Raw genomic sequence first — 15053 nt, 5'->3', positions numbered from 1 at the left:
ATTCCTGATCTGCAAGACCAAATGAAAATGGGTTATGTTAATGATGTATTTATAAGAGCTCTCAAATCATTGTATCACTACCCAACTTATTCTTCCTCCTTTTCTCCATATCTTGTTTGCAAAAGATATCTTTCTATCCAGATATTTCATGTTTGCTTAACCTCTAAGGGAACTTTTTATTTTCAGTTTTACTTCATTTTAGGATGAAGTAAATAGGAAACTCATTGGAAATATGAGTTATTTCACATTATTTTTCTAGCTCAAGGTTGGCTGAAGTCATGATACAAGCAAAGGACACTGGAATAAATTATGGAGTCATAACAGTTTATTTTGCCTGAAGCATCAGTCATTCTGACATTAATTTTCTGTCCCAATCCATATCAGCAGATTCGGAGAACTACCTGTAACCTTCACCCTGGATTTACAATGATTTCCTGGTCAGTAACTGCAACTACTGGAGACAAAAGCAAAGGATAAGCTAAGGACAAACTAGACTTCTCAGAGACTTCTTCTGACTAGATGTCAACAATTAAACCAAGGCTATTTATGATTTAACTATGCATGGTATAAGTCAAAAAGAACTGGAGAAAGCTTAGCCATAAGGAGGATGGGGGCAATATTACAATATAGTTATAATCTAAGGAGTAAAATGAAGTTAAATTTGTAGATGTTTTTCCATTAACATTTTTTGTGTCAAAGTACTTCTACAGATTGATTCACTGCAGTTAATAGAGCCCCTATCTTGGCTCTGCTGGGATCAGAATACATGCTTAAACGTCTAACCTGAAAGAAATCTCCAGAGCAGTAGTTACTTACAGCAAAGTTCTTTGGTTCTCCATTCCCCAGGGTCTCCCTTCCTGAGGACACAGTCTCTAGAGTACTGGTTTAAAGTGCTGCATATGCAGCTGGAAACCAAATCAGAGTGAGAAGAATTAATTGCACAGTGGCACATATCCTCAGTGCAGGTTTCTACATAGTCATTAAATGCAACCACTTTGGGGCAGTTCCCAAAACGGGACATAAGATTCTTGCATTTTTTTTTCTGTAAAAAAAGAAAAGAAAAACAGTACTTGTCATTTTACCAACTTTCAGGTTTATGGATTTGCATCCCAGTTTTTGAAGACAAAATTCCTGGGTCACAGGACAGTTCAGATTGGAAAGGACTTCAGAAGATTATCCAGTCTAACTTTCTGTCATGAGGTTGTTTTTCTTGGACTGGAAGTTGCCATTCAGTTATGTATTTTCCCCCTATCTATTTCTTTTACATTATAACAGGATATTCTTTCTGCTAAAGATCAACATTTTATGCAGATTTATGGGTAGACTCCTGAAAAATTCAGTTTGGTGCATGCTCTGTAATTAACATTTGTTTCTAATCAGTCTCTCCTGGGTTGTAATTCAGGAGGGTTTATACATCTTGGCCGCACGTACTTACGTATTTACTGCATCTATCGTCTTCCCTCCTAGGATGTCTTCCAGTGTGGTCATCTGGGCTCACATCAGCACACTTTTCTGATGGATCCTCTACTTTGTGGAAGTTCCCAAACTGCCTTGGATGCATTTTATACCCTGCAAAATCCATAGATGCATCTGAGTAACTGCCTGCAATTCTTTAGACCAGTTAATAGGCTATAACGATGCACTTAATGTTTGGGCTCTAAAGCAGCATGCTCTTCACCAAATGCCCAAATTTAAGCTCAGCCTCCATGGTACAGGGGATGACAGCCTCTGACAGCTAGAGCCAGGAATCTGGCACTCTTGTATCAAGGCCTGCTTTCAGCCTGGGCAGTTAAAAATCACAAGAGATTCTTGACCTTTCTATGACACCTCATCACTTCCAAACACTTCTGTTCACTATGGGTGTATTTGCTCTTACAGAGTTTTGGATTTGTGTGTGTAATGGTCATACACCACAACCCAATGCGCAACCTCAGGTGCTTATGTTTGTAATCATCTGGAAACCTATTACTTTTTACAAGGCTAGAGAAGATGGAAAGAGGGAGCAGGAGGAAGGTAGTCACATCGTACATGTATATAACCATGACACAAGCTAGAGGGGTGCATTTTCCCAAATCATTACCAGAAACTTGATCCTGGATGGGAGAAATTTTTCTGAAAAAGGTTGTAATGTACATTTTTTTAGGGAGAGCATGCATAAACTGCTATTCTCTGTTTTGGTTTTTTTTAAAGGTTTAATAGAGAGATTTCTGTCCAGGTCTGTTCTCCTATACTGTCTCAGTCTTTTAACTACATGCAGGCCTGAGAGAATTACTTCCACAAAAGCATTGTTTTCAGGTGCTTTCCCACTAACTTTTCTGGAAACAGAAGCCCTTCTGAAGCCCTGAGTTCATGGAGCCATGTGATTTGCCAAGGATCTCAATTAACATAAAAGAATAAAGAGAATATAGTTTCAAGGAGAGATGCTGCATGCTGAAATGGGATTTTTTTCTTCCTGAATTTTTTTTTCTTCAGAGAAAAGAGTCTGAAAGTGAGAAGAAATTTTGGACCTTTATGTGCAGTAGATCTTAGCCTAGGCAGGCAGACTGACTGCCCTGCTCAGCCCAGGGAGAAGGATGTGTTCAAAGCAGAAACGAGGGATGTGACAGGCCACTTGGTCCCTGGGTGTAGGAACCTCTTATCTGTGGAACCAGATGCCCGCTTTTCTTAGAGCAATGCTTCTCAGTAGCAAACTGTTTCTTCAGAAAAATTTGAGACAGCTTTAGTTTTTCCTATTGCATTTGTGAAGTAAAGGGCAGAAACATTGACCAAGATGCACCCAAAAAGCTTAATATGAAATACAAGAATGAACCCCAAATCTATCACTACAAGAGGTATACCTAATCAAATCTCAGGATTTCGTCTGAGCTCTGGTGAGGTAGATGACAATATTTTTGTGGTGACTTAAGAAGCACAGGTGTTAAATGAAGGTATGAGGTTATAACTTTGGCTTCAGTCCTGCAGCTAATACCTCAGGATGCAGGTCTCTTTCTGCTCATCCAGCCTGCTGCAGGACTGCAGTCTCAGCTGTTTGCTGTGTTGGCCTCTCTAGTTCAGTGCAATATCTGAAGGTGTCAGTGGATGGCACCACGGCTTCTACAAAGATGCTCAGTGAAATCTCTGTCTCAGTGATGATGGTTTCATTTCATCAGAGGCAAAAATAATCACTCTTGATAGCCAAATGTAAAATGATTAAACTGGAATGACAGAAAATGCACTCATGCCTCATTTGAGACTACAAATTCCTTAAAGCTTGCTAGTATAAGCAAGAAACCTGGCAATGTTGCTGCATGATAGCCAGGCAATTAGTTTGTGTCAAAGAGGTTTGAGACTCTTGCAAGTTTGCAAAGAGCAGAGGAGCACGAATATCTCAAAACACATCTCCTTTATATGGAAATGTTGCTGTATTTCAGAATGTCTATCAGGAAACTTAGAGGAAACAGATATCATCTTTTTTGTCTTGTATTAACAGTTCTGTTCGATGTGGAATATGTTGTAATCATGGCTTACCACCCAAAATCAAATCATTCTTCGCATTGCCATCATAGTTCCCACATAGACCACATATTTTCTCCTTATATGTTTCTTCCAGGTCTAGCTACAAAAAAAAAAGGAAAGAGGAAACACAGAGTTTAAAGGATTTTCTCCACATCAGCAGCACGTGTTACGAAGTGGTTCACAACGGAAAAGCACAGTAGCAGAAATGCTCACTACCAATTTGTAATAGACTCCTTTTTCATTACAAACCTGCCATAAAACTTATGTGCAGACAGGTTGACTTTAAATGGGAAGATAATCCACTAGCAATTGTCATTCCTACCTAGTAAAGAGCTAACTGAAGCTTGCTTAATACCAGACTAATCCCTGGACCAGTGTCTCCCAGTATAGAGACTCTGGTATATAGATATGTGGTACATCTTGCAAGGAATCACAGCCCCACTCTGGGCTGGGCAGATATCTGTGCTCTGATGCTGGATGCTGCGAAGATGCAGCTTCTGGTCAGCTTTTCGCCATATCTAAGGCTTTTTCTAGGCCACTGGCTAAATGGAAAACTTCTTAGCATTTCTAGGGGTGGGTCTGTCCAGCCTAACTTGTTCTGCCGATACTCAGGGGCAATAAAGAGCCAGGTTAGCACATTACTGCCTTGCTAGATATAACTATTGCACCTAATCACTCCTACATGCTTGGAGGGTAGTACTGGCATCACTCAGGTGCACCAAAAAAGGCAGTTCTTTTCCAGTGTTTCACCTAAAATTGTGTCCACTCTACGGGTGCTGCCTGTTAACACTTTATGCACTAACTAGTACAAGGGAATGAAGGAAGCAAAAACTTAATTAATCAGAATTTGAAAACCTCTTGATTGATTCCTGATTTTTTCCTCTCTATTCACCTTCTACCCTTTCTCTGTCTCTCTGAACTGTAAAACATGATGTACAACTTTCATTTATTTAATCTCAGTACTAATAGAGGAGGAAAAGTGTTCACCCCCAAAAGTGTAAACACACTGTTGCAGGGGAGGATACTTTGGGGTGGATGTACAGAGGGGAACTCCTGCATAGCAAGGCTGTGGAATGAGAGAGGCCAACATCTGAACTGGCCACATAGCTTAGCTTCCCACATGAGATGTGCACTGAGACAGAGGGTAACTAACAAGTCAGAGCTGGAGGGACCAGCTGTGCTGCTGCCAGTGCCCCATGGAAGAAGCAGACAACTACAAAGGTGCTGTCTCCAGGGTTAACAGTGGCATCTTTTGTCACATAAAATTAGTTGGGAATGCCTGAGGATTGTGACTCCATGTCTCTGCCCCATGAAACTATTACTTAGTTGGTATGTCCCTATCAGCTTATGGGTACAGTGATACCTCCCCCTGCAATCTCTCTTATCAACACAGTGCCTGCATCCAGCTCTGCTTTTCATTGTTGATGAGGTTCACCAAGAGAAGAACAACTAACTGGCTGTTCATACTAGGAGAGTGTCAGCCCAGTTCCACTTGAGTGTCAGGCCCAGCTTGGAAGTGACTTGGAAGTAAGCACAAGTGTCTTCAATCAGGATGCTCTTCAAGCTGAAGGGCATGGGGATCCTGGAAATTGGAGGGAACAAAACAGATTGCATTGAAAAAAAAAGACTTCTGAAATCCTGTCAGAGCTATAGGAAGAAAATGTATAGTCAAAAGGAGCTAAATAAGCCAGGGGACATTCTTTTCTGTGTCAGCTTTCACCCACACAATTCATTAAATTTGGGTACGATCACCTTGTCCACTGTGACCTTGTACCAACCTTAACCCACAACACAATGTATTTTGGAGTGTGTCAATACTACATTAACCACTCGACTGAAACCAATGCAGCTCTGCTTGTTTACATACGCTGAGGACCTAACCCAAAAGGTTATAACAAGCAAGATCACAATACTGGGAAAATGGCCCTCCACATGAGCATCCTGCAGGTTCTCATCATCCCTCCAGGCTTTCTTTGACATTTGGGATTCACAGAGGTGTGAAAAGCAGTCTGTTCTGTCACTCATGTACTGGCAATGACTCACACCTAAACTACTTTTTCATCTCATCAAGACAGTCACTGTTCATTTTCCCAGAGCCTGAAAAACTTACAAAATCAAAAAATGGCTAAAAAATAGAATACTTCTTGTCCCTCTGATTTAGAAGATATATCTGGTCTTTGGTACTATAAGTACAACTGAGTGATGCTATTCTATATTTGGTTGTTTCTAGAAGGCTTGCAAGAAAAAGCCCATATGCTTGTAATTTTCTTTGCAACAAGATTGTGAGGGTTTTTCCCAAAGTCAAAGCTTGCCTTGGTCCTTCACACCTGTGTGCTGGGAATAGTTCATAAAATCATAGAATGGCTTGGGTTGCAAGGTCACTGCACTTCTCATGAGGGCTGCCTTTAAATTGTACCTAACTTTCTACATATGACTTTTTACTTATGGAGTATTTTTATGCTTCTGTTTGCAGTTTGCTTTCTGGTTCATTTCAGATTGGCATTAAAGGTGTGCATTTTGACTTCGGAAATTCCTGTCTTTTGTGTAAGAAGATCCCAAGGCAAGTTGTGATCTGTAAAGCAGTGCAATTTTCTAGAGTAATCTATCCGGAACCAGAAAACTTTTTCTAAAAGGACCATCTCTTCCTGAACAGAAACATAGAACAGCAGAGTTAGTACCACAGAAATAATGTTTTGAGAAAAAAATACAAAGTATCTACAAAATCAGAACTTTCTATAAATAAAGAGTTGCTTTTATCTCCCTCCCTCCAGCTTTCCCTCCCAAATCAAAGCAACATTAAGGAAACCCACACCTTCTGTTTTTATAACATACACGTTTGCCTTTTGCTTAACATGTTGATGTTGCTCTGTGGGAGATGTAGCTGACATGCATCTTGTCTCCTTCACCACTATGGGTTGGACTCTTTGCACTACCGCATTCCAAGTGCTATGAACATATCAGACACAGCCATTTGCACCTCTGCAGAACAGAACCACTTTCTAGCCAGACCACCTGTTGCTAATACACAGCGCTAAAACTACTGCACAAGGAAACAACAGTGGGGTCTTTACTCACTTGTTCCCGTTCACGGTGATGCCTGTCTCCTTCACATCCAAGATCACTCCATCAATGGTGACAGTGAAGTAGATCAGGAAGTTATTCTTGTCACTGCGCTTGATTTGGATGTTAAAGTCCTGGTAGCTGTCATTGCAGTGTGAAGCGAAGACATATGTGCAGGTTCCAGGAAAAGTGAACTTTACATGGTCAAATGTATGAAAGTGGAAATTGCCCCAGGTGGCACATTCACTCCTACTGACAGCAGAGACCTGGACTAAAGAAAGAGTCATAGGAGGGAGCTTAGAAATTCACCCCACATGAGATGCTTTCCTTTTTCTGTTGTTGAAAAGCATTCAAGGAGAGATTTTTCAAAGGCAAACATGTTAACTCCTGGAAGATAATAACTCGTGGGAAGGAGTTTGATCTCACTGAACTTTTGTAGTTCATGCCAGAGATACCTCCAATGTGAGCAGATGAGCCCAGTCTCTTTTGAAATTAACAGTGAGAAGTAGAGGGGTTCAGCTTCCCTGCCTTACATACCTACCTAGGAAGAAGATGCTCCAAGATTGCATGTTTTTCTCCATTGTCTATAAATTCTGCTGCAGATGGCACCCCTCAGCATTTACACTGTAGATACCTAAAGTGAAGTGAGGGGAATCCCAACCTAGCTGTCTAAATCTCATTTCTACTTTCAAAATCCTGCTTCTTAACACAGGCAAGACTTTGTTCCAAAGTCCTGAACTGAGTCCCTTCCAGGAGATGTCACAGGTGGCATGACTCTGCAAAATGGCAGCTGCTGATCTCAGCAATTCAGTCTGCCACCAGTTCCAGCAGTTCACTCAGAGCTACTTGTTTTTCATCTCAATCAAAATTCATGTCCTGGACCTCTGAGATGTACCTCTGCTGAAGGTATTGACATGTACTTGAAATGTATATAAGACATCACTTCAGAAAGTAGTTTTCATACAACTGAGCTGCAGAAAGCCAATATGAATCACTTTGAATGAAATAAGATATGCTTGCTACAAAATGCTTTTAGCATTTCTTCTAGGCCCATCTGAAAGAATGATAAATGAAAATGGGCAAATTTCTTTGTGTTGTTTATATAGCACGTTTAGAAAATCAACACAGCAACATCCATCACAAATCAAATAATAACCAGTCATTCATGTACTCAGTGAACTTTATCTAAAACATTATTAAATATTCCTACCTAAGAACCAGCTGGGGAACACTGAACAATTCAGATCTTGATGTTAGAAATGTGCAACACAAAAAAATTTGCAACACAAAGTGCCAAGAAGTCCTCACAGAAACAGCTTTTTAAAGGGACTGTAATTTGTAAGAGGTGTTTGTAGCACTAAAGTGGAGTAGGGTAATTTAGCACTTTTCTACACAGTAATGAGGGGAAGGGAGAAAGTTTGGCTATTCTTGGAAGTGGAGTTGCTATAATTATTGAGACAGCAATAATTGTCACATCAATTGTGTATTAAGCAACTGGGAAAAGTGTAAGATATTCAAAACCAAACCAGGAGGTAACAGTGCAGCAGACCACAAAAAACGTGATTACTCCTAATGCAGTATTTCATACTGGTCAATCAAGCCTAGGAGGTATTATGGTAACACACTTCTACAAAGAATATCTGAGAAAAGTTTTGAAAAGGGTGTCACCATGTTTTTATGATGCAAACTGCATCCAGAGAGTCTCCTCTTTAAGATTAGTTTTAAGATTAGGACACAAAGCTGTTGATAAACTACCTATTAGTTAAAGAAAAAAGTAAAATACTTAAATGGTTGACATTAAGGATTAAAATCTACAATGTTAAACTGTATCTGGCATGTCTACTGCTCTTACATATGTTACACATTTTCATTTGACAACTCTATTTTTCACCTATCTGGAAAATTATATGAGCAAATAATCTGAGAATTAGATTTTTTCTTACCTATCTGAACTTGTTCTTTGCCTTTGCAACAACTCCAAATTAGGCAGAAGATCCAAAATGACCTCCCCTTTTTTATTTCCATCTTGCCATGAAGCAGTGACTTGAAAATCCTCCCAGGGAAGTGTTTTTTTCTTGGCTTATAGGCAGATTTTTATAGTCCATGAATTTGGCATGGGAACAAAACATTGATGGCAGGGTCTCTGAAAGGTGGAGCTTCATTCAATTTTCTTTCAGTGGTTCATGTTTAGCACCCAGTAACCTCCTGTCTTTCAGACAAGACATATATCCAGTTCTCTCTTGCTTTGTGTGGAGACAGAGAACTGCCCTTTCCTTATTCCCTTTCTTTAATATAGGTCTCCCCCACCCCTACAGTGTTGGTTTTTCTTTGGCAATTATAGTTTTTCTTTTTCATAACATCTGATTAGTAATAAGCAATCACTGCCCTCTTTCAGAGCTTTTCTCTGGCTTGCCTATCAGCACAGTCCCCCAGCTCAAGAAAAAGTTTTGCCTCTGATAGCCTGATAGTGACTTCTAAATGTTAGAGCAAAAAAATATATAAGGGCAGGTATAAGGTATGGTTTATTTTGAACAAAAACTTCTGGCTGGAGTGCATTATCATTTAAGAAGTACATCAAAAATACCTTACTAAAAAGGCCAGAGATTTACTGCTTCAACAGACCGGGAATGACAATAGTCCACAAAGTGGAAACTTCTCACCTCTACTGCACAAATGAGATTTAACGGCACCAGTCAGACATGGGAAGTTAATTCATTCTTTATGCACATAGAGGTGGTGGTTTCTCCAAAAAACACAGGGGAGCAGTGCCCAAGTCCCACCAAAATGTAGACCACAATTAATTCCTTCACCTCCTAAATTACTCTGCTGCAAAAGGGTCCCTTGGTGTTATCAGATTGCTTTAATTACCCTGTCATGCACCCATAAGAAATCCAGCAAGCTCAGCCATGGGCTGATCTATATTCCACTGTAGGACAGTTCTTAGATTTCCTGTCACAAATGTTGGATGTCAGTAATTTTCAGCTCTCTTTTTAGAGATTTACTTGCTCTGTTGGCACAAGCTGACCTCGCATTTCTATACCTTATCTGTGCTGTGGTGGAACTGCCTCTGACACAGAGGAAACCTCTCATCTAGTCCCAGCAAATCAAATACATAACAGACATTCCCACAATTTCAACTGCTCCGTGTCTTTTTGGGAATACACTAATGCCAGAATGATTGCCAGTAGTTAGTGGGCACAAATACAATTTAAAGTGGACTTAGGTTTCACCCTTGTTACAAGTGCTCAGGTGGAGTCTATCCACACAGTCACTGGGGAACATGCCTGCCCTTTTATCTGGCTGGCAGACAGTAAGCTGGTCCTTGAGAACTGCATCTTGCTCACTGCTCTACCAAGTTTTCCAGCATTTACAAAGTTAAGAGTCCTAAAGCTGGCCCACTGCTTCTTTCAGCTGTTACCCCTACACAGTTATGAACTGCTTACTAAGTGGCTTACAGAATTGCAGGTGCAAAAGTCTGCCAGACGAAGATAAGCTGCTGCAATGGCTCTTAAGAAAATCCTGCACTAGTAGGCAAGAGCATTGTGCAGCACATGAAACATGAGTTCGTGTTACCCCTTTCCCACTGTCCGTGCCCCATTAATTCCATTGTCAGTCACACTTGAGGCAGGGCAGTACTGGAAGGTAAAGTCTGTTCTTGAAGCTCTGCCATTTTGGCTGGAATACAGAAACAATAGACTTTACGGCACCAGTGAAGTAATAGGTTTCTGCTGCTTTTCCTTTTAATCACAACACTTCTTCCCTGATGATCTCCATCCAAATAATTACAAAGTAAACCAGCAGAATATCTAGTAGACAAAGCATATCACGAGAATATTACATTGCAGATATGAGAATGATCTGAAATCAAATACAGTGCAATAGTAACACCCAAATTTAGCAGATTTCCATGGTAACTTTCAAACTGAGTTCTTGTTCAGGCCACTGAACAGTGTTAATGGCAGGTGTGGGGAAGGGCTGTGAAGCCCAGGAGAAAAAGCACATAGGTCTGTAGACCACAGACATTGATAAAGAGAGCTTAGTTAAGGATAAAGATGGAAAGCTGAAACCTATTAATTTTCCCAAATCAAGGCTAGTGTCAAAATCCAAATGCAGAACTCTGCTGAGATAGCCTCAATTTTCTTTTAATCATTGGTCCTCTTCCTTTCCCACTCACACCCAGGTAACTGAGGCACCCACTTCATTCATATTGGTATGAGAGCAGAAAGAAGAATGAAACTCTAGGATTATGATTCCTCAGCCTAGAAAAAATCCATGTAGTCTCATTGGGCAGCACAAAAGCAACAGGAACCACATGTGAACTACTTGCCAAAGAAACCTTTCAGGCTGGAATAGTCCTTAGATGACAAAGACCTGATGAGTCTGGCCACTGCAACTCCCAGCCCTTTGTCTTCTACGTATGGGGTTGTTCAAGTGCATGCCAGGGTGGGCAGCAGGGCTGAGCTATGTCATGATTTTCCCCTGCAAGCCACACTTAGGGGCCTGGAAAGAACATGAAGAGTATATGTTAAAACTGAGTCCAAGGAACAGACAGAATAAAACAAATAATTCATTGAACCACCATCCACTTATGCTTCACTCAGCAGAGAAAGTAACAGCAGTCATCTGGGATCCTCCCCTGAGAAAAGCAAGAGTACATCTCCTGCTACTCAGAGAAACAGGACACCCAGTCCTCTTGCTCTGCACCTAGCCATTTTCTTACCTCTGCTTGGCTGCTCTGTCATTTTAGCCATTCCTTTGCCATTTCCCGGGAAGCAGAGCTCCTGTCAGTGACTAACCAGAGCTGCTGCTTCTGGCGTCTCCACAGAGAGTGCTGGCTACACTCTTCAGAAATCACTGTTTGCTTCCATCCTCTGCAGTGATTTCAGGGCTACTGACAGGGGAAGGATATTTGCATTTAAATGAAGTTTTTATATTCAAGTGTGGCAACACTGAGTTTTTCAGATGAAATACATGGTAGCATTTCAGAAGGAATTCAGACTGACTGGGAGCTCGTGAATATGTTGATCACTTACCACTGAATCATTGCTATTGCAGGTATGCAAATTTTAACTATTCCCCCTGCAGTAACATACTGGGATTAATAACTCTTCTCTTTATTGGGCCCTGTGGCATAAGGGGCCTTCACTCTGCAGCAGCTGAACTAGCAAAAAGAACAATTCCTCTTGGCCCCTGTACAGCCCATTTCATGGATCATTTGTCATTAAAGGGTATGAGATTTTAGTAAATACAATAGGTAAATATTAACTCAGCTTCTTTATCGCCACTGACTCACTGGAGATAAACCATCATAAAGCTAATGTAATACACCAATGACTCACAGCTGATATTTTTTATACATACTTGATAGAGAGGCACTCAAACTGGGGGGCATCTGATGGATTATCACCATTCACAGCCAGCTACTGCACTGAAGCTTTAGCAGCTGCAGTTGTATCATAGCCCTGTCAAAAGCTGAGCCCGTATGTACTCACCTTGTTTGAAGTGTTAAGGCCATCAAGACACCATCCTGGGTCAGTCTAAGCACCGGTGGGGTTCAGCCTGGAAATCCTCTAATATCCAGGTTCATTTCAGGCAAAGCTGGTACAGATTCTTAAAATGTGAATGCACTATAAAATGGTAATTTATCACCACTGCCTAGATAGTAACTCTAGAGAAATGCTGTATACTTCATTAACAAGATAATGCTAGCTAGGAAAACAATAAATTTGCATTTGATATCAAGCCCTGTTGTGCCGATAATCCACATGATAAAAATACCTGCAGTGAATTTGGCAAAATATTTTACATAACTGATGGTTAAAATACCATTTTGAAAATTATAAATTGCCAGAAAAATGCAAGAACAACATGGATTATATTTTTATCCTTGGTATAATCCCATAAAATTCAGGAAGTTCACATCAAAGATTTATTTGATCCATCAGGTTTGCATCCACCACACAGTTGGAAACAGCTGTCAATAAGTATAAAGTGATCAGTACCAGGCAGAGGAGAACCAGGGAATGGATCTCTGTCATTAACTGTTGGTTAATATCTAGGAAGTACACCATCAATATTTTAATTTTAACAGGAGATGGTTGGGTGTTTTCTTACATTTTGCCTTAGAAGGAATATAAAGCTCCTTAACTTCTCACCTTGCCACAGGGTTCCTTGACTTTTCCTGACCTAATCAAGGGCATTAGTAGCGCCTGTTTGCAAGGAATCAGTTCAGCTGCTCTTTTCTCTTTGTCTGGTTGGGTTTATTAGGGTTTAGTTGGTTTTTATTTGTTTGTTTGTTTGGGTTTTTTTTAAGATGTAGATCTTTCAAAATCCTCATACAAGGAGTAATTGCATGGCTGATTGGCGTTTGTGCATGTAGGTCTCATTGACCTGTTTACACTTCCTCACGTAAGAAAGACTCCCTGCATAGAAAGCCATCTCATCAGGAGGGTGGGTCCTTGGGCTTTTTCTACTTGAAAGATTTTTCTTTAAACAGCCTTACTGGTGAAAAATATGGAGTTGCAGAACAAAGGGACCTAGGGCCCTACGTGAGGAAGGATATGAACATTCTGCAGTAAGAATTAGAGCTTTATAGGTTTCAGGCTGGAGCAGATTCCACCTCTTTTTTTTTTAAAAGCAGTTATTTCATGGATGCCAAGACAATTCAGAAGAGGCCACTGCATACTTAATACTGAAGTCTGTATAATCATGAAATTACATGAAATTACACACCCAGTGACCATGTCCACCATGACCAAAAGTTACTGCAAGCCAAAAGAATGGCAGAGACATGGGGCAGAGAACAGGCTGAGGTGAGAAGCTAAGCAAGGTTGCTTAGTTATTTGATTTTTGTTTTTGTTTTTTTTTCTAAATTGGATTTACACTATATGTCCCTATTAAGGACCTGCCTGATCTAAAATTCTGTCAGAGAGTTTCTACGTTTCTCTGGACTCATGAAATTGTGATCCTTCCAATATGAACCATGATATTTCACAGCAGGCAGCTAACTTTTCTATGTCATCCAAGTTTCAGAGCTTGCCTTGACTTGAATGCTGCAGCCACTCAAAATGCTGCAGCCAAATCAAAGCAGTTTTGCAGGTGGTTGAATACAAATTTTCTTTTAAATTCAAATGACTATGCAGAGAGAGGAAAAACAAGACATATGGGGCCACAGTCTTTCCCCAGGCCTCTGCTTAGCATGTTGTGGAAGTTAGAATTGGCCACCCAATAGCTAGCTGCCCTTCGTGTGCTGTGTTTAGCTCAGGCTATCTGTGTTTTTAAGGAGAAGAACAAGCACACAGCTCCCAGAGATGTTGCAAAGTGCAAGAAGTGCTCAGCTACACACGTCCAAAGGGACAGGCTATTGAAATCTCACTGCTGTGTCAGGTCACAGGCACTGTGTAAAGCCACATTCCTTGGTCACAGTTCCTGTTGCCTTTTGTTACAGCTTAAAAGAGAGCTGCGCGAAGCAAAGGTGCTCCTTCTCCACCCCAGCTCTGCCATATTTTCTCTCTATTTGATTTCTACCAAATAAGGTAGTTGTATGTATGTTGCTTTACTTAGTATTCAAGGTTTTGTCTCCAGTTTGCTCCCCACATAGCTGCTAATCTTTGCACAATTTTAAAATCTGTGGTGCTTGTTTTATCATTACGTCAGATTGAGATTAACGGCCCTGGTATGGTCAGGTGGTAGCTGCTTCTATGAGTGAAGATTATCAGCTGTGTGACTAACTGAACTAGGCTCCTGTGACTAGTCCACCTGTTTAGCCTTCAAAGCAAATGATGTTTTCACTTGTCAAATATGCCATATAATATGACCAAGAATGAACTTCCAGAATTATTCTTACAAGCTACACTTTACAAGAGTAATTAATTGCTTATCACTGGAAGATTCATGATTTCCTGGAACTAAGGAAGCTCAATGGTAGTGGGGAGAACCCATTTCTTTGTCAAATGTGGAGAGGCATAGTAAAAGGTGACATAAAGTGTTTTCTGTCTTTAAACCACTCTTCACCAAAAAGATGTTGTAATATGGAAATTGTTGCACTCAAGCAATATAAAAAATACATTATGAGCCCTACTAAGTTTGGTGAGTTTTCTCAAAGAGTTGGAATAAGGAAAAAATTACAGTGCTGTTTTTCATTGTTGTAGAGACAAGTCTGTGAAAGGAATTCAAGTATTTTACATATGAATGCTGAAAAAAATGGAACATTAAAGGAAGTCTAGTTTGAACATATCAGATTTTAAAAGGGTGATGCTGAAAAAAAAACCTTACAGAATCTTCTACATTAGTGATGGGAATATGGCTTATGTAGCCTTTTTGGGAATGAGTCTAAGAGGTTGCCAGGTAAGAACACAGTTGTTTGTGGTAGTCTGAAAAGATTAAGTTAATTGAGGAAATTTGGCCTAGGAAGAGGACTGCTTAACTTGAAGACTTTGTTCTGCCTTAAAATCTCCATACCCCTCAAAGCTTCTGCTGAGAAATGAAATCTCAGAAAT

General features: G+C 40.3%; 1 protein-coding gene across 2 annotated transcripts in view; it reads right to left on the bottom strand.

Annotated features, from left to right (window-relative positions):
• LOC104530621 (mucin-5B) overlaps positions 1-8580 on the bottom strand; it is a 42966-nt gene extending 34386 nt beyond the window's left edge. For both annotated transcript variants that reach the window (XM_029086810.1, XM_029086811.1), the window contains exons 1-7: positions 8499-8580; positions 6571-6826; positions 4963-5077; positions 3508-3595; positions 1436-1569; positions 817-1042; positions 1-9 (exon numbers count right to left, since the gene is read on the bottom strand). The exon at positions 1-9 is cut by the window's left edge and continues 108 nt beyond it. In XM_029086810.1, coding sequence (XP_028942643.1) covers positions 1-9; positions 817-1042; positions 1436-1569; positions 3508-3595; positions 4963-5077; positions 6571-6826; positions 8499-8580 — 910 coding nt within the window. The remainder of the gene's footprint in view (positions 10-816; positions 1043-1435; positions 1570-3507; positions 3596-4962; positions 5078-6570; positions 6827-8498) is intronic.
• Between the last annotated feature and the right edge of the window lie 6473 nt (positions 8581-15053).

The sequence above is a fragment of the Antrostomus carolinensis genome, unplaced genomic scaffold (genome assembly GCF_000700745.2).
Source record: "Antrostomus carolinensis isolate BGI_N321 unplaced genomic scaffold, ASM70074v2 scaffold3599, whole genome shotgun sequence".
Lineage (NCBI taxonomy): Eukaryota > Metazoa > Chordata > Aves > Caprimulgiformes > Caprimulgidae > Antrostomus > Antrostomus carolinensis.
Note: the sequence above shows the minus strand (reverse complement) of the source record. Positions and strands in the feature narration are given on the sequence as shown.